Genomic DNA, 26308 nt, shown 5'->3' on the forward strand with positions numbered 1-26308 from the left:
GAATGCAATTTGATTAATCAGCTGTGTTTGCTAGGGATGCAGAAAAAGTGTGACCAATCAGGCCCACGAGGACTGGAGTTGCCCACCCCAACCTGTCCTGCCTCTCTGCTGTGCCTTCAGATGATCCTACTCACTACTCCACCGAAGGGCCTGATTGGACAGAAACCAGGAAGCGAGTGAGTGTTCTGCTTTCATTGGATACAAACCAGGAAGAGGATCAGTGTTAACCCTGCCCTTACCTTGTCTCAGTGGTTCCCAAGGAAGGTCAGGGAACAGTGTTGGCTGCCAGTAGGCCAGGTCCCTCCAGGACAGTTTTCCTATGAACTTGGGGGGTCGGCAGCGTGCCCCTTTCACGTGCCACAGTGAAAAAACTACTGTAACTGTCACTGCCATAATATTTTAAATATCCAAAGTGTATATCTAGAATGAGTCATAATCATCCATGAAAAGACATTGTTAAATGTACATTTCTTAGAATTTTTCATACGTTTTTCGGTAATCAATTCTGGTGATAGTAGGAGAGAAGCGAGTAGCCTGGGTCGTCACTAGTTACCACAGCCACAAAGACATAAACCCTGCCTATTTCTGCATTTATTTTCTTAAATTTAGATTTTAAACATAAACTTAACCACACTACTAACCTTATGTCTAGCCTTAAATTATGATCTAAAAGCTATTTTTGTTTTAATACATTTTTATGATATAGACCATTTTTACTTTGTGGCTGTGCTATCTAGTGAAACATAAATGATTGACTCAACAGCTGATCTCTAGTTAACCCTCCTGCTGTGTTCCGGTCTAATTGCACCGATTTACAAGTTTTCTCTCTGAAAAAAAAGTAGTTTATTTCATCTGATTTTCACAAGGTTCCATGACTTTGTCCACACAGGGCATCTGAACACACAAAATACATTTGGATGATTTTCATAAAATGTAGGTTGCTTTATTAAACTTTTGGTCATTAGAAATGAATGGGTGAGACTACAATTAGTGTAAAAATGTGTGTTTGAGCACACACACACACACACACACACCTCATTCCCCTTCTTGGTTTCCATCGCAACCCCCACAGGAAACTTTCCCCAATAGAATCTTTCCCCCACGGGAACCACACCTGTTGGCGTTCTCACAAACAATCGCAACATTGTTTCAACTAATATATAGAACTTTTCTCTCAGCTCTGGTATATAAAGCTTTTTTGAGGCCTTACTCACAATTCATTCTGTGGCAGCACAATGACCAAACAGTATGTGAGGCTCTTGATCATATCTTTGATCGTGACACTGGTGAGGAGGAGAGAGTCCTTGTTAAACTTTGACAAAAAGTAGTCTGTGATAAATAGCACAATATGTTTCCTCTGAGTATTTGTTATAGTCAAAATAATCCATACATTATGCTTTTTTTACTCAAAAACGAGTTGTATGAGCTCAGGTCAATGAGGCCTACAGGCCATAAATAGCAAATAGAAGTTCAAAACGTGTAATGTTCACAAAAACTTAAGTTGATATAAAAATCGAACATAACATTAGGTGATAATATATGTATTATTGTGGATTTATAATCAGCTATAATGGGGTGGTCATTTTGAACCGGGAACACAGAATGAATTAACATGAAATGAACACAACAGGAGGGTAAACAAACAGTCCAACACTATTTTGTAATCTGATGCGATGCAATGCAACATTTTGACCAGTAGAGAGCACACAAGTCTAAAATATGACAGCCATGAGTCAATTTCTACGCTCATGGTGCTCCGGAGCACCCCTCAGCTCCCCTCTTCACACTAAAGACAAATCAAATCATCATAATTATCATCATCGTCCAGTCTAGCCATCCTACAACCTCTCCCACCAACTTTCATAACCTTCATTTATTCTCTTGATCCTCATACTATACTGAAAGGATGCAGGAGAGAGAGAGGGAGAGGGAGTGGGAGAGAGAGATCAATAGTGTTTAGACAGGATATGTAGTCTCTAAGTGTGTGATCAATAGAGAACAGGGGGAGATTAGCTGGCTTCTCTCTCAGTTTTCCACTAACAGACAGATCAGTGAATGGACCAATCTGCCCTCAGGCTAAACACATTGACCTGCTGTTTCAGTCTTCTGTCTCGTGCTATCAATAAAGATCTGTTTTGAATGCATACCTAAGAGATCAAAAAGAGAGACAGAGAGAAAGGTGAAAGGAGAAGAGAAGAGGTGAGGACGGGAGATGAGAGAGGGAAGGGAGAGAGATAACGAGTAAATGAGCAGACAATATGGTTGCGCTGTAACTCCAAGTCTTTGTCCTGCCAACAAGGCACATGTCCACAGCTCTGACTCCTTAACACACAGGTACACACGTGCACGCCCCTATAAAATCACCATAACATCTCCAGGACAATTCATGTAAAGACAGATTAAAAACTAAGTGAGGAGAAACGGGCCACTGGAATAGCTATTTGCAACTCATAAATCATTCTGACACACAGGCGCACGCACGCACGCACACACACACACACACACACACACACACACACACACACACACACACACACACACACACACACACACACACACACACACACACACACACAGTAATTAAACACTGGCTATGTACTCTCTCTTGGTGTAAATCAGACATGCAGACACAGTTATCACATTAGGGAGGTCTGCCATGTAGAAACACGAGGGGGAGGGGAGGGGACCAAACACACATACAGATACACACGATTGCATCCTCCCACAGTAGGAGGAATATTTGTATTTCTTCACCATAACCATGGTTACAGTACATAAACACATAACCTGAACCATGACATCCCAATTCGGCACTTGGTCCATGATAACAAAGACTTTCCCATTTCACCTATCCTCTCTCTTGTTCTCTCTCACCCTCACCCCTCTCTCTATCGCTCCGTCTCTCCTCTGTTTTCCCACAGTGGTCGATAGCTCTTTAAAAGCATTGAGTGAATCAGCTGGTGGAGAACAGGAGGACAGAGAGATGCTGAGGGTTTAATGTAGGTAAGCAGGAGGACAGAGAGAGGATGAGGGGTTAATGTAGGTAAGCAGGAGAACACAGAGAGGATGAGTGGTTAATGTAGGTAAGCAGGAGGACAGAGAGAGGCTGAGGGGTTAATGTAGGTAAGCAGGAGGACAGAGAGAGGCTGAGGGGTTAATGTAGGTAAGCAGGAGGACAGAGAGAGGCTGAGGGGTTAATGTAGGTAAGCAGGAGGACAGAGAGTTAATGGAGGTGAAGAGAAACATGAAGAACACATCACTTCATTGCCAGGTATCAGAGCTGAAGCCTAGCTATAAAACAGGGAGAACACATCACTTCATTGCCAGGTATCAGAGCTGAAGTCTAGCTATAAAACGGGGAGAACACATCACTTCATTGCCAGGTATCAGAGCTGAAGTCTAGCTATAAAACAGGGAGAACACATAACTTCACTGCCAGGTATCAGAGCTGAAGTCTAGCTATAAAACAGGGAGAACACATATCGTCATTGCCAGGTATCAGAGCTGAAGTCTAGCTATAAAACAGGGAGAACACATCACTTCATTGCCAGGTATCAGAGAAGAAGTCTAGCTGTGATGTATGCTCGACGGGACCACCTAGCCCTATAGCAACCGCCATAGCAACACACTCTGCCATCTACGTGAACAGCATAATAAGATTACAGGAATACACACACACCGTCAGAAGCAGAAACATTAACATACTGTACACACACCGTCAGAAGCAGAAACATTAACACACACACACCGTCAGAAGCAGAAACATTAACACACACACACTGTCAGAAGCAGAAACATTAACATACTGTACACACACCGTCAGTAGCAGAAACATTAACATACTGTACACACACCGTCAGTAGCAGAAACATTAACATACTGTACACACACCGTCAGTAGCAGAAACATTAACATACTGTACACACACTGTCAGTAGCAGAAACATTAACATACTGTACACACACCGTCAGTAGCAGAACCATTAACATACTGTACACACACTGTCAGAAGCAGAAACATTAACATACTGTACACACACTGTCAGAAGCAGAAACATTAACATACTGTACACACACTGTCAGTAGCAGAAACATTAACATACTGTACACACACTGTCAGAAGCAGAAACATTAACACACACACACTGTCAGAAGCAGAAACATTAACATGCTGTACACACACCGTCAGTAGCAGAAACATTAACACACACACACCGTCAGAAGCAGAAACATTAACATACTGTACACACACTGTCAGTAGCAGAAACATTAACATACTGTACACACACTGTCAGTAGCAGAAACATTAACATACTGTACACACACCGTCAGAAGCAGAAACATTAACATACTGTACACACACCGTCAGTAGCAGAAACATTAACATACTGTACACACACCGTCAGTAGCAGAAACATTAACATACTGTACACATACCGTCAGTAGCAGAAACATTAACATACTGTACACATACCGTCAGTAGCAGAAACATTAACATACTGTACACACACCGTCAGTAGCAGAAACATTAACATACTGTACACATACCGTCAGTAGCAGAAACATTAACATACTGTACACACACTGTCAGAAGCAGAAACATTAACATACTGTACACACACTGTCAGAAGCAGAAACATTAACATACTGTACACACACTGTCAGTAGCAGAAACATTAACATACACACACCGTCAGAAGCAGAAACATTAACATACTGTACACACACCGTCAGAAGCAGAAACATTAACATACTATACACACACCGTCAGTAGCAGAAACATTAACATACTGTACACACACCGTCAGTAGCAGAAACATTAACATACTGTACACACACTGTCAGAAGCAGAAACATTAACATACTGTACACACACCGTCAGTAGCAGAAACATTAACACACACACACCGTCAGTAGCAGAAACATTAACATACTGTACACACACCGTCAGTAGCAGAAACATTAACATACTGTACACACACCGTCAGTAGCAGAAACATTAACATACTGTACACACACCGTCAGTAGCAGAAACATTAACATACTGTACACACACCGTCAGTAGCAGAAACATTAACATACTGTACACACACAGAAACACACAGTGGAGGTTTGGTTCATATTCCAGAGCCTGATCAAACACAGCTGTTGGTTTTGTGGATCACTGTAGGGATGTTTAGAGAGCAGAAATAGAGAGAGGAGGGAGAGGAAATGAAAATAGAGGAGAGGTGAGGAGAACAGAGGTTGGATATGAGAGACCATCCCCTTCTGGATGCTTTGAGAGAAGGAAGGGGTGGAGGGGACAGGAAGAGAAAGAGGACATTAGAGAAAGAGAGAATAAAGGAAGATAGTCATAGCTGCAGGAAGATTTTAGGGGGGGGGGGGGGATATTTTGTCCACTCAAACAGGATTAATAAATCCCTAGTTCACACAAGACTTTTTTTTTTTCATTATTATTATTTTCAATTTGTCAGGGGGTGCTGCAGCACCCTCAGCACCACTACTTCCTGTGGCTATGAAGATAATACAGAGGCTTGAGAAAAGGAGAATGGAAAAGGAAGTGTGTGTGATAAAATGGAGGGGAGAGAAAAGAAGATAAATTAGAAGAGAGAGAGTATGAAGGAAAGAAGGGAGAGGATGGAGGATGAAGGAAAGGTGAGAGAGGATGGAGGATGAAGGAAAGGAGAGAGAGGATGGAGGATGAAGGAAAGGAGAGAGAGGATGAAGGAAAGGAGAGAGAGGATGGAGGATGAAGGAAAGGAGAGAGAGGATGGAGGATGAAGATAAGGAGAGAGAGGATGGAGGATGAAGGAAAGGAAAGAGAGGATGGAGGATGAAGGAAAGGAGAGAGAGGATGGAGGATGAAGGAAAGGAGAGAGAGGATGGAGGATGAAGGAAAGGAGAGAGAGGATGGAGGATGAAGGAAAGGAGAGAGAGGATGGAGGATGAAGGAAAGGAGAGAGAGGATGGAGGATGAAGGAGAGAGAGAGAGGATGGAGGATGAAGGAAAGGAGAGAGAGGATGGAGGATGAAGGAAAGGAGAGAGAGGATGGAGGATGGAAAAGAGAGAGAGGCTGAAGGAAAGGAGAGAGAGGATGGAGGATGAAGGAAAGGAGAGAGAGGATGGAGGATGGAAAAGAGAGAGAGGCTGAAGGAAAGGAGAGAGAGAATGTAGGTGTGGAATACTGGAGGATAGAACAGAAGATAGAATTCCTCCCCCTCCAGCCTTGCATAAATTACACATTTAATTTGCATATTCACTACTTTCACTACATGACTACATACATGATATTCATTAGCATAATAACCATGTATTATATAGTAAGCTTTGTTTGACGATAAAGGATAGTTTAAAGGAAAAACAATATGAGGAAGGGAACAACACAAGGAAGTGTGTGTGTGTGTGCATGCGTATGTGTGTGGGGGTATGTTTGTGCGCGTGTGCGCGTGTGTGTGTGTGGGTATGTGTGTGTGCGTGTCTGCGTGTGCGCGTGTGTGTCTGTGTGTGTGATCTGGGATTCCATTCCTGGATTCCTGGTGCATGTGTTTATTGTGTGCTGTGCGTTATATATACCCCAGAGGGAGGGGGTAATCAAACTACCTTCAGGGCTTCAGCTGAACTCAACACACAGGGAGCTGGGAAGTGAGAGACAAAGAGACAGACAGAGACAGATGGAGACAGAAAAACAGAGAGGCAGACAGAGAGAAAGACACAGAGAGAGATATATATAGAGGGAGAGACAGAGAAAGAGGCAGGGAGATATTGAGGGAGGGAGGGAAAGAGGGCGGTGGATAGAGGAGCTGCGAATGAGGTTGGCACGGTGCCATCCACTCAGGGCTGGTTCCCACACATTGGCATGGGGAGGGTGGTGTAGAGGGGCCAGGATAAGGAACAGAGAGACTCTTTCACATTGCTACACCAATGCCCAAAGACAGACAAGATACTCAGATGTAGAGGTCGTCATTGCAAAAAAATTGTTCGCAATTGACATACCTGTGTAAATGAAGGTTAAAAAAAGATAAAGAGGAGATGCAGAGGATGAAGGAGGACATAAGGAAGAGCCCTTGAGACCCCTGGAGGGTAGCCGAAACAAGATGACTAGATCCAGGAGGATGAGGAGAGGAAGTATAGAAATTAGGGTGAGGACGGAGGGAGGAAAAGGAGGACGATGAAGAACATGGACTCTGCCGGGCGATTTGAGAGGCACATTAATGGCAGCTGGCATTCAGAGGACAGGCACCATACCATCAACAGTCTCCACTCCCTCCATCCTCCTCTCTTTCTCTGCATCCATCGCTCTCTCCTCCCTATGCCAGCTAGTGGATGACATGCCAGCCAGCTGCTGTGACACGCTCGAAAACAACGGAGCTAGCAGCAGAGAAATGTCTCGTTCGGAGAGAGGAGATTCACTTGAGAGGATTCATCGCTATTCAATGTTTGTTTGTTTGTTGGATTGTTTGGACAAATCTGTCCAGGAGTGCCAGGGCAATGGTTGACAGCTTCCCAGCGATGGCATCTTTCAGCGGGGGAGGCAGACCAAGAGTTGGCACTACACCAGGGGAGAAAGACAGAGCGTTGGCACTGCACCAAACACAACACAACACAACAGATGCTTACGGCCGCTAACAGGCTGGTTAAATACTAAAGAAAGAGCTTTCACATGCTTATGTGACCGACGGGTTCGAACCTGGGGATCAAACGTTTTAGTCCGCTAAGTCAATGCAGCTCTTCAGACGGGATCAAACGTTTTAGTCCGCTAAGTCAATGCAACTCTTCAGACGGGATCAAACCTTTTAGTCCGCTAAGTCAATGCAACTCTTCAGACGGGATCAAACCTTTTAGTCCGCTAAGTCAATGCAGCTCTTCAGACGGGATCAAACGTTTTAGTCCGCTAAGTCAATGCAGCTCTTCAGACGGGATCAAACGTTTTAGTCCGCTAAGTCAATGCAGCTCTTCAGACGGGATCAAACGTTTTAGTCCGCTAAGTCAATGCAGCTCTTCAGACGGGATCAAACGTTTTAGTCCGCTAAGTCAATGCAGCTCTTCAGACGGGATCAAACGTTTTAGTCCGCTAAGTCAATGCAGCTCTTCAGACGGGATCAAACGTTTTAGTCCGCTAAGTCAATGCAGCTCTTCAGACGGGATCAAACGTTTTAGTCCGCTAAGTCAATGCAACTCTTCAGACGGAATCAAACGTTTTAGTCCGCTAAGTCAATGCAGCTCTTCAGACGGGATCAAACCTTTTAGTCCGCTAAGTCAATGCAGCTCTTCAGACGGGATCAAACGTTTTAGTCCGCTAAGTCAATGCAGCTCTTCAGACGGGATCAAACGTTTTAGTCCGCTAAGTCAATGCAACTCTTCAGACGGGATCAAACGTTTTAGTCCGCTAAGTCAATGCAACTCTTCAGACGGGACCGAAATGTCAACAACAACCAACAACCAGTGAGTGGCAAAGGCATGGGGGGGCACAATATCCTCATGAACCCAGGAGTACAGCAATAAGGAGAGGGATGAGACTGCAACTTTCTCTGTACTAGTACCTCCCTCTCTTCTCTCAGTATCTGCACCGCTAAGCAGCAAACACTGAACCCCTGTGTTGGAAATGGCATCTCCTACACTCTTAGAAAAAAGGGTTCCATAAGGGTTCTTCGGCTGTCTCCATCGGAGAATCCTTTTTAGTTCCTTTCTACAGAGGGTTCTACATGAAACCCAAAAGGGTTACACCTGCAACCAAAAGGGTTCTACCTGGAACCAATAAGATTCTTCAAAGGGTTCTCCTATGGGGACAGCCAAAGACACCTTTTAGGTTCTAGGCTTCCTTTTAGGTTCTAAGAGTGTATGGTGCATCAGACTGAGGGAACATTTACAACAGAAGAATAATGAGATCGTCTTAAATATGGTGGCCTGTTATGTATTTCAAGTTCACAGAGAAAACAAGGATGGAGGAATCAATGAGAAGATGGATTTTGGGATTCACCATGTGTGTTATTTCCGTACCAGCCAGATTGCTGCAGTCCAAAGGCCAGATCACAGACACAAGCAGAACCAGGCAGTAGGCGCTGCTGTATGTGTGTCTGGTTATCTCCTCTATTGATAATGAACAGTGACGGACTAATTTCAACAGCCAATCATAATTAGTGATTTAATCGCTCTGCAACATTTTCCTCACCCTGCTTCCCACCACCTCACCCCAACTCACACCCCTAAACCGTGCCACATGGTTGGACGTGACTGGATATGCTAATGTCTGGAGATTGTCGGAGATTGGCTGAGAGTTTCGTTTTGAGAGTGTGGAGACTTCTTTTTTGCCAGAATTCAATTTCTAACATGTATGTGCACAGAAGTGAATCGCATTGCAGCTGACCCAATTACCTGAGATTTTATTTATGGGTGCAAAGAGATTATCTGGAGACTAACGAGCAGTGGAACTTCATCCCCTCGCTCCTTCTATCCCCTCCCTACCACTCATTTTACTCCCGCCATATCTCCCTCCCTCCAGACTCCTGTGGGATCTTAATTAATCGCAGCCTTCATTATGCAAATACAGTGCAATAAACGACAGGAGAGGAGGAGCTAGACACAGTCTAATGGAGGGAGAGGTGGGGGAGGGAGAGATGGAGAGGGGATGCAAATCTGGTTTTACCTACAGTATGATCTCACCAATACCATTGAACATGTTCTGATAAAGGATTGGTACATGTTTATAGCAGAACACAAGACTATAGTGTCATCTCTCCATCAAGCACCTGCTCTCCCCAGACTGTTGGCCTAATTCTGCTTCAAGCACACAAGGAATATATGTAATACTTGCAGAAGCTCAGCAGCCAACGCCATCTTAGTTTAATCATCACACAGGATCATAGGGTTCATGCGAATTTCATTTGCATATCATTAAACGGTGAGACTCATTTGGAGCGGCCAGCAGGAATGGGGTTGGATGAAGAAAAAAAGCATCTCGTTATTAAACAGCAATGTTTTATAGTCCGCCAGCCAATCCATTTCATTTGGCTGTAATTAAAATGTGTCAGAGACAATCAATCATTCTAACAAGGATATTACCAGCATCTCAATCTGGAAGAACACTTGATACTGGAAAGGAACCTGTGTATGGAGCGTAAAAGTATATTCCCCCATAACACATCCAGTATACTGTATGTGGGGAGAACAGGCTCGTATTAATGAGAGGAGCGGAATAGGTGGAATGGTATCAAATACATCAAACACATATTTTCATGTGTTTGATGCCATTCCATTAAGGCCGTTCCAGCCATTAATATGAGCCGTCCTCCCCTCAGCAGCCTCCTGTGGTATGTGGTTTACATTACGATTGCCTTTCCAGTTTCCCTTCTCTGAACTGTGGAAAGAGGTGAAACACACATAAAGAGTCAGATGAAGTCAGATGTCATATCTCAATGATGCCACAATGACGTTAGCACTGTGTGTGAGTGTGTCTGTGTGTGTGTGTTTGTGTGCATGCGTGCGTGAGTGTGTGCGTGCGTGTATGTTTATGCGTAAAACACTCTTTACCATAAGCGATGTAATTAGACTGCTGATCTTTTTGCATGCAGATCAGTTTGACAGCATGACAATTGCTCAAACCTGACACACACACACACCCCCATGACCCACCCCCTATCATGGGCAGCATGTGGTGTTGTCTGTGGGCAGAGTGTATAAGGATTAGCATAATGCGGGGTGAGTCTGTGTAACAGCCACGGTGACGCGTGCTGAACTCACTGTCCTGCTGTTGAGCATTCAAATCTCATAATGGATGTAAAGTAGCTAGCTACCTAGGAGAGGGGTATGTGTGTTGGGGGTGGGGCATAACAATGAAAAAAGGCATAGATAGATCAAATGTAGACATAAGAAAAAAGTATATTTGAGTGAACTAACCCATTTAAGATGCTCCTAAAAGCAGACAATTCTGGCAATATAGAGCCTTCAGATACTGCGGGGAGAATGTGTTCCAGAACATTCACATTGTAAATAGACTTTTACCAGGCTCTCTCTCCCATATGATTGATTAGAACAGCCTGGCGACCATTATAAAATCATTAAGAAGATGGATAGAGAGCACATCTTCTAATAAAAACCGCTCTATACCTGATGAACCACTGAACAAACTCTTCCTCAATGACATTCACTGATTACTGCCCTACAGTGTGTGTGTGTGTACTATTAATACTGTACTCCATTAGTGATATGACTATTGCAGTATAGTATTCCAGCAATCAGTTTACCATCAGGACTGTGTCTGTACTGGGATTACTAGTAGTGAATAAAAACATACACTGATAATGTGAAACACACACACTGAGAGAAATCATGGAAAAGCATCAGCCAGGGGAGGGGTTGAGGCTGGGGTGGGGGTGTTATCAGTGAAAACAGGGTCCTGTCTCTTTAACTGGTGGCTGCGCTGAAGGACTCATGAATAAACATGAACTTGTTCCTCTGCTCACACAGAACCAATCTAAATCTAAATGAGCCTACATACACACCAATACCAATGACATTATAACCCTTCTGCCGCCCCCCCCCCCCCCCCCCCTCACTGATGCTCTAGTGTATGACATTACAACCCACTATCCCTCCTTAAAGTAACCTCCCCTGTACCCCTGTCCCCCCAACAGCATTAAAAATATGTACACGAGTAGGCAATAGCATTATATCCCCTACTCACACATACACCCTCCCCTTCCTTCAACCCCCCTCCCCCAGCCCCACTTCCAGCATCATCAACAGCAGCAGCAGTATAATTCATGCGGGGTTATTAATATTCATCATATCATTTTGTCACAAAGGAAAGTAATCTGGCTGGATGTCACTGACGTAATTAATGAACTGACCTCTGGGTCCAGGGATCGACCCACAACACACACACACAAGACATTGGGCAAATATGTCCACCAAACCAGACTTTATTTACCTCAGTGGCTATGGAAAGGGGAGGGGGAGAAAACACACATCCATTCGCAAACTAGGGAGAAGGAACAAAGTTAACCACTGGAGCAAGAGACTGGGACAGGTGCACAACACAGGTATCTTTTGGTTATCACTACGGCAACAGCTTCCAGGAACGACACAATATTTACATCTTACAGTTATTCAGAAAATAAGCAAAAGGAATAAAACAACAATATGTACATAACTGCCAAGTGGTACAGTATTTGGAATTTCAGTACAGAAGAAAGATCATTGGTATTGTGGTAAACATTGGTCAGATATAGAGCTATGGGTAAACAGAGTTAGAATCCTTTGGAAGGTTAGCCTGGATGACAGACTGTTTCTGTGTTCAGTGTCACTGCATGGCTACAATCTGTGTGGCTACATGACTACGTGGCTACCCAGGTACATGGATACGCGTCTATGTCACTACATGGCTACATTGTTGCCTGGCCTATAGCAGAGACAAGCATGGCTACATAGCTACAAGGCTACATTGTTGGCCTAAAGCAGAAACAAACATGGCTAAACAAGCCAGCGACACAAGATCAGAAACATACTGGTACACAGACCTGTGGAAGGTTTGGGCTAGATACAATCCAACCTGCCATAGAATAGCTATGCAGGATCTTACGTATAGAAGTATCTTATCTTTATAGTGTCATTGTAACTTCTTTGTATCTTTGTTCAGAAACCACTGTCCACATAGTAATACATTACTGAGTAAATACTGCCGCCCCAAGTATCTCTTTGTGAACATCAGAATAAAAAGGTCAGGTTATGAACAGCGTCATGTGTGTTATAACAGTTTGTTGTTATTAAAGTATAAAAAAATACGTTAGCAGCCAACTGGACATCCTCAAAGACTGAGATAGATTCTTCCATCTGGTTAAAAAGACATTGACATTGAGGAGGAAAACATGTCAACCACTCTACACACTGCAATGGCTCTGAAGTAGTTCCCTACTGAGTATGGTACACTAGGGGCTGGGGTTTGGTTCCCTACTGAGTATGGTACACTAGGGGCTGGGGTTTGGTTCCCTACTGAGTATGGTACACTAGGGGCTGGGGTTTGGTTCCCTACTGAGTATGGTACACTAGGGGCTGGGGTTTGGTTCCCTACTGAGTACACTCCTACTGAGTGCACTAGTAGCTGGGGGGGGGGCTTTGAGAAGTGCTCCTCCATCCTAGTATAATAACAGGTTTTGGTTTATCTGGTGGTTACAGTGTACACTCACCAGTGGCCTGGTGAAGACAGATACAGCAGTTCTGATACAGTCACTCTTTCTTCCCAACAATCAATGTTACATTATCAAGTCAACTTTTGAAGTTGTTTTTTGTGGGATTTATGCATCGATGGTTACAGTGTTATTGTCTTTGGGTTGTGTTTTAAAGCATTCGATATTATCATAGTTATTACTGTTACTACAGTAATATTATTACATTTATAGATCAAAAAGAGGAGAGATGAGAAAGAGAGAGAGAAAAATGGTTAGAGTGTGTGAGAGAGTTAAGTGCACACAACATCTAAAGTTTTCATCGGTATAACACAACATCCGAAATTGTCATCAGTATAACGTCAGTAACTCTCAGTGAGTATGGTTCGTCAGAACAGAGGCAGTCTCAGGGGAGACCGAGTCGACCATATGAAAGCTACATACTGTACATTAATTTACCCCTCACACCATTTAACATTGTAATAATGCAATAATGGAACTATCAATTATCGGTCAGAAAGCTCAGATCTCTCAAACCCAGAGAGGTTTCTTTTGAACTACCATTATAGGAACTTCATATCAACAGTCAATATTTACATCATAAGGTTTCAAAACAGACTTTGTGTCTGGCATTAGGAACAGAAGAGAAACTAGTACATTACTAGGACCAAATAAAAAACAGTTCAGTTGGCCTGAGTATAGTAGACATGGAATTATATTACACATCATATTGGTATTTACTTAAACAAGAAGAAAAGGCAACATCATAACGCCTACATTATCTTCTCATACACCACAAAATTACACTTTGTCTTATCAAAGCATAATAACGACCGTTAATCCAGAATATTCATATTCAATAACATTTACTAAACACAGACAATGTTGTGTAGTGTTTGGTTAAAGTTGTGACATGTATTGGTCGAACGTTATCAAAATAGCTTCTTATATGCCCTCTCACAAAGGACAAAGTGGACTTAGCTCAGTGCTATTTGGCCTATTATCCACATAAGGAGCTCAGTACATGTGCAGTAGAGTCATCATTGGCTTGAGAAGGTTGAGGTCTGCTTCAGCACCACGTAGACCAGTCAGTCTATTGATACGCACCAGTCTCAGTTCTACTCTTCACTGTATGGTTTGTACTGTGGTTTGGAAATTAAAACCACCATGTTGACAACACAATCCACGGACATGTAAGGTTTTGGTTACGAGCTTTGGAATCCAAGCCAGTCTTTGCAGATGCTCTTTGTAAAGAATATTTTACATTTTTGTTTTCCGTAGCTGCTTGTGTTTCTTTCAGTTTTCTTAGACTTTGAAAGAACGTTCTATACACTAAAACATCTAACAGTTTGATACTTGCACTTGTAAAGTCTTTAAACAGAAGTGGGAGGGGCACATACTGTGTCCTGGTTCTCCAGATTCTATTGTCAGAACAGGGACATCTGTTGGCATGGAGGGGTTAACTCCTGAGGTATCGGTTGGAGGACAGGAGAGGAGGGGAAATCAAGACAGAGGAACAGAGGAGTGGTGTCTTAAAGCTCTAGAGGAGGTCTGCCCTGTGATGTTTTGGGGCTGAGTAAGGGGTGAGGTACACTGGTAGAATGCTCTTTGGCTTCTGTGGCATCTGGTTGGTTTATTGTTGTGAGTGACGTGCACTTAGTTCATGGCTGTGTGCGTTCTCTCCCCTGTCCTCTGCTGCCTTTCCCTCTATCCTGTGGTGGGGTCAACTCTGAGGCTCCTTGCCCTCTTCTCCTTGGCCCGGCCATTCTGAAACCACACCTGCACCACCCTGCGTGGGAGCCCCAGCTGCCGTCCCAGGCCCTCACACTGCAGGGGGCTGGGGGTGGGATGCTCCCTGTAACAGGCTCTGAGCTTGGCCACCTGCTGGGGGGTCATCTGTGTACGCTGCCTCTGCTGCTGCTGCTGTCTCGGTCCATGCCTATCCACACTCTCAGACAGACTTGGACTGGAATTCTGGTCACAGTCTTGCACGTTGAAGCTTGCCATCCCATATTTGTATCCCAGAGACAACAGATTGCTATGGTTACCCTCATGAGCCTGGTCAGACGAAGGGAATATTTTTACTGACAGACCTTCTTCCTCCTCTTCCATGTCGGGTTCGTTCAGGTCAAAGGTCAAATCTGTTTTCCCAGAAATGTATTTTCTCTCAGTGGGGATGACCCCGGGGCTTGGAGAGGGATGAAAGGGGTTCGGGGAGGGATGGAGGGAGGTAGGGAGAGAAGGATGGTGGGAGAGAGAGGGAGAATGCTGGAGGGAGAGTGGGGGACCCTCCCTGTCTCTGTAGGATCCATGGTTGTGAGAAAAGCTGAAGTCATCAGCGGAACCTATCTGATGAGACAGGCCATAGGCAGGTCTGTCAGTCTGGGACCAGTGGCGGGCCCTAACATGGGCGTCCAGGGCACTTTGAGCCTTGAACAAAGCCCTACAGAACGGACAGCGCCTGTGGTTGTCACCCAGACCCACACCTAAACCTCCTCTCCCCAGGGTCTGGAGCTGGCCCTTCCGCTGACGAGCCCTAGTGTTCTGGAACCATACCTGAGGAAGGACAGACAACCACAGCATTATTACATGTTATTACACAAAAGATGATTCAGCATTACAGAATTAAAGAAATGTTACTATGAGAATGATAAAGTACCTGCACCACACGTTTCTTCAGCCCTGTGTCCCTGGTGATGCCCTCCAGTGCAGAGCGGGTTGGGTTGGAGTTCAGACTGTAGCGCTGGTATAGAACCTCTAGCTGCTCTGCACTGATGGTGGTCCTCTGGCGCCTATCCCTCCTCTGCTCATCCCCCTCTCCCTCCCTCTCTCCCCCTTCCTCTCCATCACCGGCCATCACATCACTCATAGGCCTAACCTCGGTCCCTTCCTCCAGCCTACGCTTCAGAGAGGGCAGGGCTGGGCTAGGAGCAGAGTGGGTGGTAGTGTATGGGGGCAGGGCTGGGCTAGGAGCAGAGTGGGTGGTAGTGTATGGGGGCAGGGCTGGGCTAGGAGCAGAGTGGGTGGTAGTGTATGGGGGCAGGGCTGGGCTAGGAGCAGAGTGGGTGGTAGTGTATGGGGGCAGGGCTGGGCTAGGAGCAGAGTGGGTGGTAGTGTATGGGGGCAGGGTTGGGCTAGGAGCAGAGTGGGTGGTAGTGTATGGGGGCAGGGCTGGGCTAGGAGCAGAGTGGGTGGTAGTGTATGGGGGTAGAGCTGGGCAAGGAGCAGAGTGGGTGGTAGTGTATGGGGGCAGGGCTGGGCTAGGAGCAGAGTGGGTGGTAGTGTATGGGGGCAGGGCTGGGCTAGGAGCACAGTGGGTGGTAGTATATGGGGCCAGGGCTAGGCTAGGATCAGAGTGGGTGGTAGTGTATGGGGGCAGGGCTAGGCTAGGAGCAGAGTGGGTGGTAGTGTATGGGGGCAGGGCTGGGCTAGGAGCAGAGTCGGTGGTAGTGTATGGGGGTAGAGCTGGGCTAGGAGCAGAGTGGGTGGTAGTGTATGGGGGTAGAGCTGGGCAAGGAGCAGAGTGGGTGTTGGTGTATATGGATAAGGGTGGTTGGTGGCAGGACGATAACAGGGACTGGTACTGAAGCATTGACTGGAGGGCTATGGGCTGCATTAGACCAAGGGGGAGGAGAGAGGGGTCTATGGGGAAGGGAAGAGAGGAGAGGTTGGATAAAGGAAGACGGGGCAGGGGGAGTTGGGGTAAGGGGAGAGGGGGTATGGAGAGTTTGGGCTTGTGTATGATAGTTTGAGAGGGGTCAGGGCAAGGGGTGTTTGTCGTTGTGGTACTGTCCTTCTCTGAAAGTGGTTGTGGTTGGCGGGGGGGTGGAGGAGGAGAGGGTGTTGGTGAGGCTCTGGCATGAACTGGGAAGAGGGAATTAACTGGGGCTTGGTCTGGGGACAGGGTTACAGATACGGATGCTGGTGCTGGTGGTGATGGCACAGCTGGGTCTGTGTCTATGGTTGTTAGGGTTGCAGCTGGGGTAAGGGCTGGGACTGAGGTTTGGGAGACGGCGAGGGATTGGGCTTGGTCGAGGGTTGAATCTGAGGCTGGTGCTGGGGGTAAAGGTGCAAGTGCAGGTGCTGAAGCTGGGGTTAGGGGTGCAACAACAGTAGTCTCAGTGTCCCCCGGTGTGAAGGGTCTGAGGGGGTAGAGGCGGTCGTACTGCAGCCTGTACTGTCTGGAGAACATCTCCAACACTACAGGAGGGATCATCTGGCGGTGAACAAACTCCTGGTGGCTCTTCAGGATCAGAGAGTCAGAGAACAGCTTCCCACATTCTCCACATTGCTTCTCCTCCTCCAGGCATCCCTCCATCTCTCTGTTCTGCTGTCTCTGTCTGCTCTGAGTGCTTTGTAGGGCCAGCTCCCAGCCGTATCTTTCCAACAGAACTCTGAGGGCCTTCTCTGCTCTCTCCTTCTTCTCACTCTCCTGCATCTCTCCATTCTTCTCTCCATCTCCCTCAGGAGGGGAGGATGGGTTGAACTCTTTCTCTGTCTGGTGGAGGTGGGAGTCACTGCCAGCGGTCTCAGCCTGGGTTTCACATTTCGGGGCATGGGCTGGAAACTGGATTCCATTCGTCTCTGGCTGTGGAGAGGGAGGTTCAAGCCTCTCTATCTGGGGGTGTTGGTCCGAGGTGGTCTGAGGGGAGACAGCTGAGGTGGTCTGGTTCATAAGGGTTGTGTTGGGGTTGAGATGCAACCCTCCAGAAAGGTAGAAGGACAGGAGCAGCTGCTGCTGTAGAGAGAATAGGCTGTCTGGGGATAAGGGGAGGTGAGGGAAGAGGTTCCCATGTTGGAGAATCTCTGCTGCTGAAGGGAGGTGCTGCTTTAGGAGGTTCTGTTGCAGTAAGGGGAGGTGTGGGAGCAGTGTTGGACTAAAGAGCTGGGGCTGGAGGAGGGCTGTGTGTTGCTGTATCTGGGCTTGGGCTAACTCCTGTTGCTGCTGTAGTATCTGGGCCTGGGCTAATTGCTGTTGGAGTAACATCAGGTCCTGCTGTCCTGTGGAAGCGGCCAGGTCCTCTACTCTCCTCCTCTTAGCCTGTTGACCCTTAACCTGCCCAGAGACACCCACACTCAGCTGGGCTTCACTCAGGGAGGAACAGGGACTTGGGGGGGCAGGGGCTGGTCTGGTGGCTGCTGGGGGGTTTCCCCTGGTAGATGCCTCTCCTCCTCCAGGCGAAGGGCTGGAGGCAGGGGTCTGAGTTTGGACCAAGGATGGGACTGGGGTGTGGGGAGCCTGGGTTGAGGCTGAGGCTGGAGTTTGGTGGGTGTGGGGGTTCAGTGGTAGCTGGGTCCGAGCTGCACGGGCTCGTGTCTGGTGCAGTACAGAACGGAGGTGGATGTCCAGGGTGGAGCTCTGGCTGTAGGCCACCCCACACATTCTGCAGCGGTAGGGCCTGGGGTCAGGGGCCAGGCTGCAGCGGTAGGGGCTTGGTTCCAGGCCCTGGGGGGTGTCAGCATGACTGGGGCTGGAGTCATGCAGGGCCCGTCTGGCTTTGGCTCGGTGGAGGTGGGACACAGAGTTATAGTGGACCAGCAGGATGGTTCTCTGAGTGAAGGACTCACAGCAGACTGAACACTTGTAGGGCCGAGCCGGGTCCAGGAACCGCTCCAGAGTCGGGTTCGAGCCCTTGATGAGGGGGCTGGGTTCTGACCCTGCCTCCTCCTCCTGCTGCCCTGAACCCTTGTCACTATTACTAACCCCTGGACTGGGCCTCTCCTCCTCATCTGGGTCATCCCTTTCATCCTCCTCTCCTTCATTTCCCTCCTCCTCATCTTCTTCACTCATACTCTCCCCCTCCTCTTCCTCCCCCTCCAGGCTGGTTGGTCGTTGGATGTGTGCTCCAATCTGGTCAGGGTGTGTACCCTGTAGGTGTAGGTCCTGTAGGTGTGTGTTGAGCAGGTGTCTCTGCAGGGCCTCTTGGCTGCGGCAGCGTCTGGGGCAGAGGTGGCACTCTGTCGCCGCCCTCATGGCATGGTACTGCCAGTGCAGTTTCAGCTTCTCCTGTGTCCGGAATGCTAGACTGCACCTGCCACAGCGGAACCTGTAACAATGACGATCAGAGGAGGGAGGGGCATCGCTGGGAGGAGAGGGAGGTAAGGCGGATGAAGGGAGGTGGCTGAGGGAGGGAGAGGGAGGAGTGGGGAGGGGGGGGGAAGAGCTGGGGGACTCTGGGAGGTGAGAGGTGTTGTCCTCTGCTAGATGCTGGTCCTCACAAGGACGGGTGGGCAGAGCAGGGACATCTTTGGCTGGTATCACTTCTTCTTCATTTATATGGGAGTCGTTTGATTGAGACTCATTTCTGAGGGACTCCTTTGCGTAAAAGTCGATTGTGTTGGAATCGTTTGTTTGATATTCGTTTGTGTTGGAGTCGCTTGAATGAGAATCCCTCTGCAGTGTTTCTTTCTGTAGTATCTCTGGCAGATCCACTGCCACCTGGAAAAGAATCCAACAACAAAGGTTTTGAACGTCAGTCTGAACCTATCCAGATGACTGATTGCCTTTATAGTCAGTCAAAACAGTGTCTTTCCTGTTTGATAGTGCAGACGGAATAATAATAGTGATGCTCCTGTATTGTCTACATCACCTCATTCTCCCATTAGACACTTTACTTCTAAATCAATGAATAATAATACGAGACGGAGGGAAATAGAATGAAGAGTGTTTTTATATCAACCACACACACAGAAAGAAGACACACACACAGAAAGAAGACACACACACTTGGCATGGCAGAGACAGAAGAGACACATACACATATGCGGGTGCAGCAGTGAGAGAGTGAAGGTCAGGCTTAATCTTGAGAGAGTAATTGGAAAGCGAGGAACATAATGGCCATCATCACCCCAGACTGAATTAATGAACCTACACTACTATCAGAGAGAGAGGGAGAGGGGTGGAAAATGGGGGCTGTGGTGGCAGAGAGATGGAGAGAGAGGAGTGGTTGAGAGGGGGTGAGAGAAAGAGGAGGCGCAGAGAGAAAGATGGAGAGAGAGGGGGGGTGGAGAGGGGGGACGAGAGAGAACAAGGGGTGCAGAGAAAAAGATGGAGAGAGAGAAGATGGGTGGAGAGAAGAATGAGAGATGAAAAGGGAGTGAGAGAAAAAGGGGAGAGAGGAGAGGGTAAGAGAGATGAGAGGGAGGGGTGAGAGAGGGATGAGGGGAAAAACAGGAAGACTAAAAGGAAGAAGGCAGTCAAGTGAAGTCAGAGAGGGAGACAAAGAGCACTTAGCATGCTGGGTAAAGTAATGGAGGTTGGTGATGTGGAGAGATGAGCACTCTTTGTTTGCTAGAGACACTAAAAGCAAACTCCTTCAGCTTGATTGCACTTCTGCTTATGAAAGGTAGCTAGAGCACACCCACACACACACTTACAGTGCTCATGAGCTTCTCCACACAGTCCTGGGCCACACTATGAGTGAGTGTGAGGTGACGTCTCAGGTGTGTGTGTACCAGTGTGTCCTGGCACAGTGGGCACTTGGCAGTAGTATGTTGGTCAGTGGTGTGCTTGTCGGTTCTGGGGCATTTGGGAGAGAGGGGGCTCTGTGTCTCCTCCAGCCAAGAGAATGATCGCTTGGCTGGGGATAAGGAATCTCTCCTCTCCCCCTCCTCACTGCTTTCATCTAGAAAGATAACACATATGTTAATACACAGCAACACACACACACTGATTGATTCATTATTGATTTTCTATTAAAGAGCCTCCTGGGATTCAGACCAGTTCATTCAGACCAAATACCTGCTATTGACTGTTTAATACAGAGTAGCAGACAGAGTTAGACCAGATTTAGACCAGACAGAGATAGAACAGAGTACAGTAGGAGTCATTAGAACAGTACTCAGAAGTCTAGTTTCTGACCCTCACTAAGCCTAGTGATGGACTAAAAAGCATGCTCGAATGGAGAATCTCTATTGACAGTGTCTGGGTAACTGGCCTGAAAGTTATATTCTGGAATATCACAAAGTCATTTAGCAGATGCTCTTATCCAGAGTGACTTACAGGAGCAATTAGGGTTAAATGCCTTGCTCAAGGGCACAACGTCAGATTTTTTGTTCACCTCGTCAGTTCTGGAATTCGAACCAGCAACTTTTCGGTTACTGGTCCAAAGCGCTTAACCACTAGGCTACCTGCCACCCTACAGTTCAATAGCAGTGAGTCGGTAGGTGCTCGTTAGCGTTGTCGGGGTGATAGGGGATGTAACGAGCATGTGTATCGACAAATCAATTAACCCAATTGACCCCTGACCATAATCAATCATTCCTTTTCTCTCAATCACTCTCTCTTCACCTTGCTCCATCTCTCCAAGTTTCTTCTAATTTCTTCTCTCGGTTGACTTATCCTAGGCCTGCAGTTAATTTTCTCTATCCTATTTATACATTTGTTCTGGACTGATGTACAAAATATGGTCGAAATTCCCTCTTGCCAATGTCTACAATAATCCCATTCTTTTAAATTCCTCAGGAGAAATGAACAAGTGCACACTTCAGAGAGAAGGGAATGGGAAAAGATGACCTGAATGTATTACCTATCTCAGGACTAGTACACTTCCTGATGCTGAAGATAGCAGCTAGCTCCTCTCCTTTATTCAGGCTCCTCCTTTTCACAAGCTGCAAGCGGTGAAGCTCCTCCCTCTTATGATGACCCGTGGAGTGGGTGTGTCTCAGTAGGTGGAGTTTAGAGCGGGAAGAGTAATTACACAAGACACAGTGGAATGTCCAGGAGCCTCCAGCTACTGCACTGTCATACTGCTCTAAGAACTAGAGAGAGAGGGAAAGAGAGAGGGGGAAGTTGGAGTTATACAAGGTGTGATAGAAAGAAATATGTACAAAATAAATCTGGTCTCTGTGTTTTATTTGCTGTCTATATGCCAAATATTTTGAAACAATTGTATAGCCCAAAAACAGCAATTATTGTGTTTGTACTGACCATGTAGACTCTGAGGCTGGCCTGGTGTTGGGAGTTGGCGCTGTGTATTCTCAGTTTCTCCAAGCTGGTGGTCTGGAAGTCACACACGTTACACTTCAGCTGGACCAGGTTGCCTGTAGCAACCAACTTCCCAACTTCCTCCCAGTCCACAGCCTCCCCCTTCTCCCCTCTCTCCCAGAGGTGGGCAGCCAGCTGGTAGCGGGCCCTGTGTCTGTCTGTCTGGCAGTGCAAGGTGAAGTTAGCTGTGAGGGGGGTACTGTAGCCACACAGCCTGCAATAGCAGCCTCCGGCCACCAGACAACGCCACTCAGACTGGGGCAGGGAGCGGGGGGCACTCAGGTGAGACCCAAGAGACTCCAGACTGTCAGAGGAGAAACTGAAACACACCAGGCACCGGAACACACCACGGTAGAGGGGAGATGGGGAGGAGAGAGACAGGGGAGGAGGGGGAGAGGGGGAGAGAGACAGGGGAGAAGGGGGAGAGGGGGATGGAGAAGGGGATGGTGAGGAGGAGGGAGGAGGAGAGGGGGAGGGGGTCAGGGTTGAATCTGGGGCAACTGGCTCCTCTGCTGTTAGTTGATGCATATCCAAAGACTGCTCCCCACCTAGAACACACACACACACAGAACACAGACAGGCCGATACATATCAGCATGGATATAATCAAGTATCAACCTAACTTGATGTGCCAGTGAACAGAACCCAACAGAACAGTAGTTAAGTATGTGTCAGTGTGTGTGTAGTCTCTCACCTGTGCTGTGTAGCAGTGTGAGTTGAGGAGGCAGACTCCTGCAGTGGGCCAGGTAGTAGCTTCTCTGCAGCTGCAGTACGTTGTGTGTGTGTTTCAGGCGCAGCACATTTTGTGTGTGTTTCTCGCTGGTGGTGTGTATGCGCAGGTTCCGTGCAATGCTGGTCTCATAATCACACACCTCACACCGCCACCTCTTACCCTGGGAGGAGGGATGGCTTGGGTAGGGCGGTGTGTTTTCAGGGGGCTGCGTGACTTCGGGGTGTGTGTGTCCGTACACCTGACCGCCTGCCGTGTCTCTGACAGTGGAGCCCGCGCTGTGTGTGGAGTGTGTGTGTGTGCTGTGCGCATGTTGTGTTTGTCCCGCTGTCTGTACGTTGCTGAGGTGTTTGTCTGACTGCATGTGTATGCTGAGGTTTCCTTTAGAGGACGTGGAGTAATCACACACACCACAGCGATAGGGCTTGTACCCACAGACATAACTCTCCCCTCGGGATAGACGAGGATGGGCCTTCCCTGTGCTACAGTACAGACACACACCCCTTGACCCTCCACAAACACAATTCTCCCCCAAGCCCCCACACACACATGAGCCCCCAGACTCTGGGTGTTTTTCTCTGAGGTGGACTTGCAGTGTCTGCTGGGATTTGTAATGCCAGTTACATTTGGGGCATTTAAGTGTCTTGCAGGAGTTCCGGGAGTGCATCAATGCCATGTGACTGTTCAGTGAGACGGGAGAGGAGGGTGAGGAGGAAGAGGAGGGAGAGGAGTGGAGGTACTTATATACAGACTCTATGTTCTCATCTCCCTCTCTTTCCTTCTCTCCATTTCCCTCATCATCATCTCTTTCTATTTCCATCTCTCTATCTCCATCTCTCACTTCTGGGTTGTTGTTTGGTTTTGGAACTTTGGCGGTGTCTCCATTGGCAATAAGGGAAGTGTGAGTGGCGTCTGCCCTACCATCATCCTTAGCGGGTGGGCTGGTGGACTTAGACAGAGCAGACTGCTGGGGTTTAAAGCTCTGAGGAAAACAAAGACTATTGCCCTGCACTTCTCCTGTGTCTCTCACCTCTGTCTCATTCTGAGGATAAGGAGATGAGGGGAAAAAGCTGGAGCGCTTTGGAGAGGTGGAAGGAGAGGTAGAGTGCTTTGGAGAATTGGAAGGTGATAATGAGAGCTTTGGAAAGGTAGAAGGAGAGGTAGAGTGCTTTGGATAATTGGAAGCAGTGATGTGGATGTTGTTGTTCAATGTGCCACTGGCCATAACAGTGCTGGAAGCAGAGCTGTGCTGGCTCTGTCGAGGTAATAGACTACATTTGGATTTGGTTTGGCTTTGGTTTGAGATGGCCTCTTCTCTCTCCTCTTCCTCTTCCTTCTCTTTTTCCTCTTCTCCTCTGTCTTTGCTGCTGAGGGCTGGTGCAAGGTTTTTTCTTCCTGTTTCCTCTCTGTCGTCCACCAGTAACAATCTTTCTTTCTCCTTCTTCTCATTTAGCTTCTCTTCCTTCTCTTGCTCTTCTTTCAGTGTCACACCATTATTCTGTGAGTATATACCCCGCTCCCCTTCTGGGGTCTCCTCTCTGCCTGCGGTCCCCTCTGCACCCCCCTGCTCTGTCTGGGTCAGGTTGGAGGGCTCTTTGGCAGGGGCCGGGGCTGAGGTACGAGAGGGCGACCCCTTAGAAGGAACCACTTCCGGGGTCAGGAGAGGATGAGATAACGGCTTGGTGCTGATGTCAGGTTCTCCTCCCTCTCTCCCTCCATCCCTTCCTCTCCCTCCCTCACCGATGTCCATAATGGCTCCTACAGCAGCCACGCATCACTACCCCACCTGAGAGAGAGATGGAGAGAGAGAGAGAGAGGGAGAGATAGAGAGAGAGAGAGAGGGAGGGATAGAGAGAGAGAGATGGAGATCGAGAGAGAGATGAACAGCGAGAGAGAGATGGAGAGACAGAGAGAGAGAGAGAGAGAGAGAGAGAGAGAGAGAGGGAGAGAGAGAGGGAGAGAGAGGGGGGGGGAGAGAGAGGGAGAGATGGACAGCGAGAGAGAGATGGACAGCGAGAGAGAGATGGACAGCGAGAGAGAGAGAGAGAGAGAGAGAGAGAGAGAGAGAGAGAGAGAGAGAGAGAGAGAGAGAGAGAGAGAGAGAGGAGAGAGAGAGAGAGAGAGAGAGAGATGGAGAGACAGAGAGAGAGAGAGAGAGAGAGAGAGGGAGAGAGAGAGGGGGAGAGAGAGAGAGAGATGGAGAGTGAGAGAGGGAGAGAGAGAGAGAGAGAGAGAGAGAGAGAGAGAGAGAGAGAGAGAGAGAAAGAGAGAGAGAGAGAGAGAGAGAGAGAGAGAGAGAGAGAGAGAGAGAGAGAGAGAGAGAGAGAGAGATGGAGAGCGAGAGACAGAGACAGAGGGAGAGAGAGAGAGGGGGGAAGAGAGAATAATTTAAAGGAAGAAATGCATGCACATAGCACTGAGTGTTAATTACTGCAACACAATAAACAATAGTATTTGTCAGGTGAACTTCTACCACTGGCATTGGCTCTAAAGGTTTTCATTTACACAGATCAATAGCCTAGTCTATCGATAACAAATCTAAAATTATTTACACAATTATTCCCCACTATATGTCTATCTAGTATGGGAAACTATTACTTAGGGAAAGTGTGTGTGTGTGTGCGTGTGTGCGCGTGTGTGCGCGTGTGTGTGTGTGTGTGTGTGTGTGTGTGTGTGTGTGTGTGTGTGTGTGTGTGTGTGTGTGTGTGTGTGTGAGTGAGAGAGAGACCGATAGAGAGAGAGGGGGAGGGAGGTGGGGGCATACTGGTTAACGGGAATTCGACTGAATGAGTCGCGCTTTAGATAGAGAATTATATCCTACCCTGATAAAAAAAATAGGGCCTACCTCCCTTCACCAACTGAGCTGAAAATATTGAAACGACAGGAAACGTAGATGATTACGTTTGTGTGCATTGTCAGCGCGGGAAAAACTCACAAACCGAGGAACTATCGCTGACAGTAGCCTGCAACTGCTGATGTTAACCAATATAGGCTACACCAGCTGACACAGACATTATTTAACTGGAATGGTGACTATGACGATGTTTATATTACTGTAGCGTACTTCTGTCTTTGTTTAGGCTACTCAAGAGATGAAAACCGCAACAGCCTATAACGGCACAAAGCTCTTCTTTCCATTCAACAGCACAGCCAATATCCGCGATATCCCCCAGTAGTTTGAGGGATATCGCCGACAGTTAGAAACAAACGCAGACTCACATCTGTGCGGCTGTGGCGGCGGCGTCTCTGGACTCCTTGGACTCTATCTGTAGTAATCCAGTCAAATAGCGGGTCTACTGAACATCCACATTTTCCCTTTGGACCAGAGAGCGTACAGGAGAGGACAGCCGCAGAGAGAGCAGCATAACACAGTCCTCCTCTCTGTGTTCCTAAAATCGTCTTCTTAAAGCTATATCTACAGTAAACAGAGAG

At 47.3% G+C, this 26308-nt stretch overlaps 1 protein-coding gene across 1 annotated transcript; it reads right to left on the reverse strand.

Moving 5' to 3' along the window:
* Positions 1 to 14684: 14684 nt before the first annotated feature.
* On the reverse strand, positions 14685 to 24626 carry LOC139378019 (zinc finger homeobox protein 3-like). Its single transcript, XM_071120552.1, has 6 exons — positions 22841 to 24626; positions 22090 to 22694; positions 21689 to 21920; positions 20538 to 20785; positions 15820 to 19599; positions 14685 to 15716 (listed from the first exon to the last, which is right to left on the reverse strand). Exons 1-6 carry the CDS (start codon positions 24624 to 24626, stop codon positions 14868 to 14870), a joined length of 7500 nt encoding a protein of 2499 aa, XP_070976653.1. The 3' UTR covers positions 14685 to 14867.
* Between the last annotated feature and the right edge of the window lie 1682 nt (positions 24627 to 26308).

This window comes from Oncorhynchus clarkii, chromosome 2 (genome assembly GCF_045791955.1).
Source record: "Oncorhynchus clarkii lewisi isolate Uvic-CL-2024 chromosome 2, UVic_Ocla_1.0, whole genome shotgun sequence".
Taxonomy (NCBI): Eukaryota; Metazoa; Chordata; class Actinopteri; order Salmoniformes; family Salmonidae; genus Oncorhynchus; species Oncorhynchus clarkii.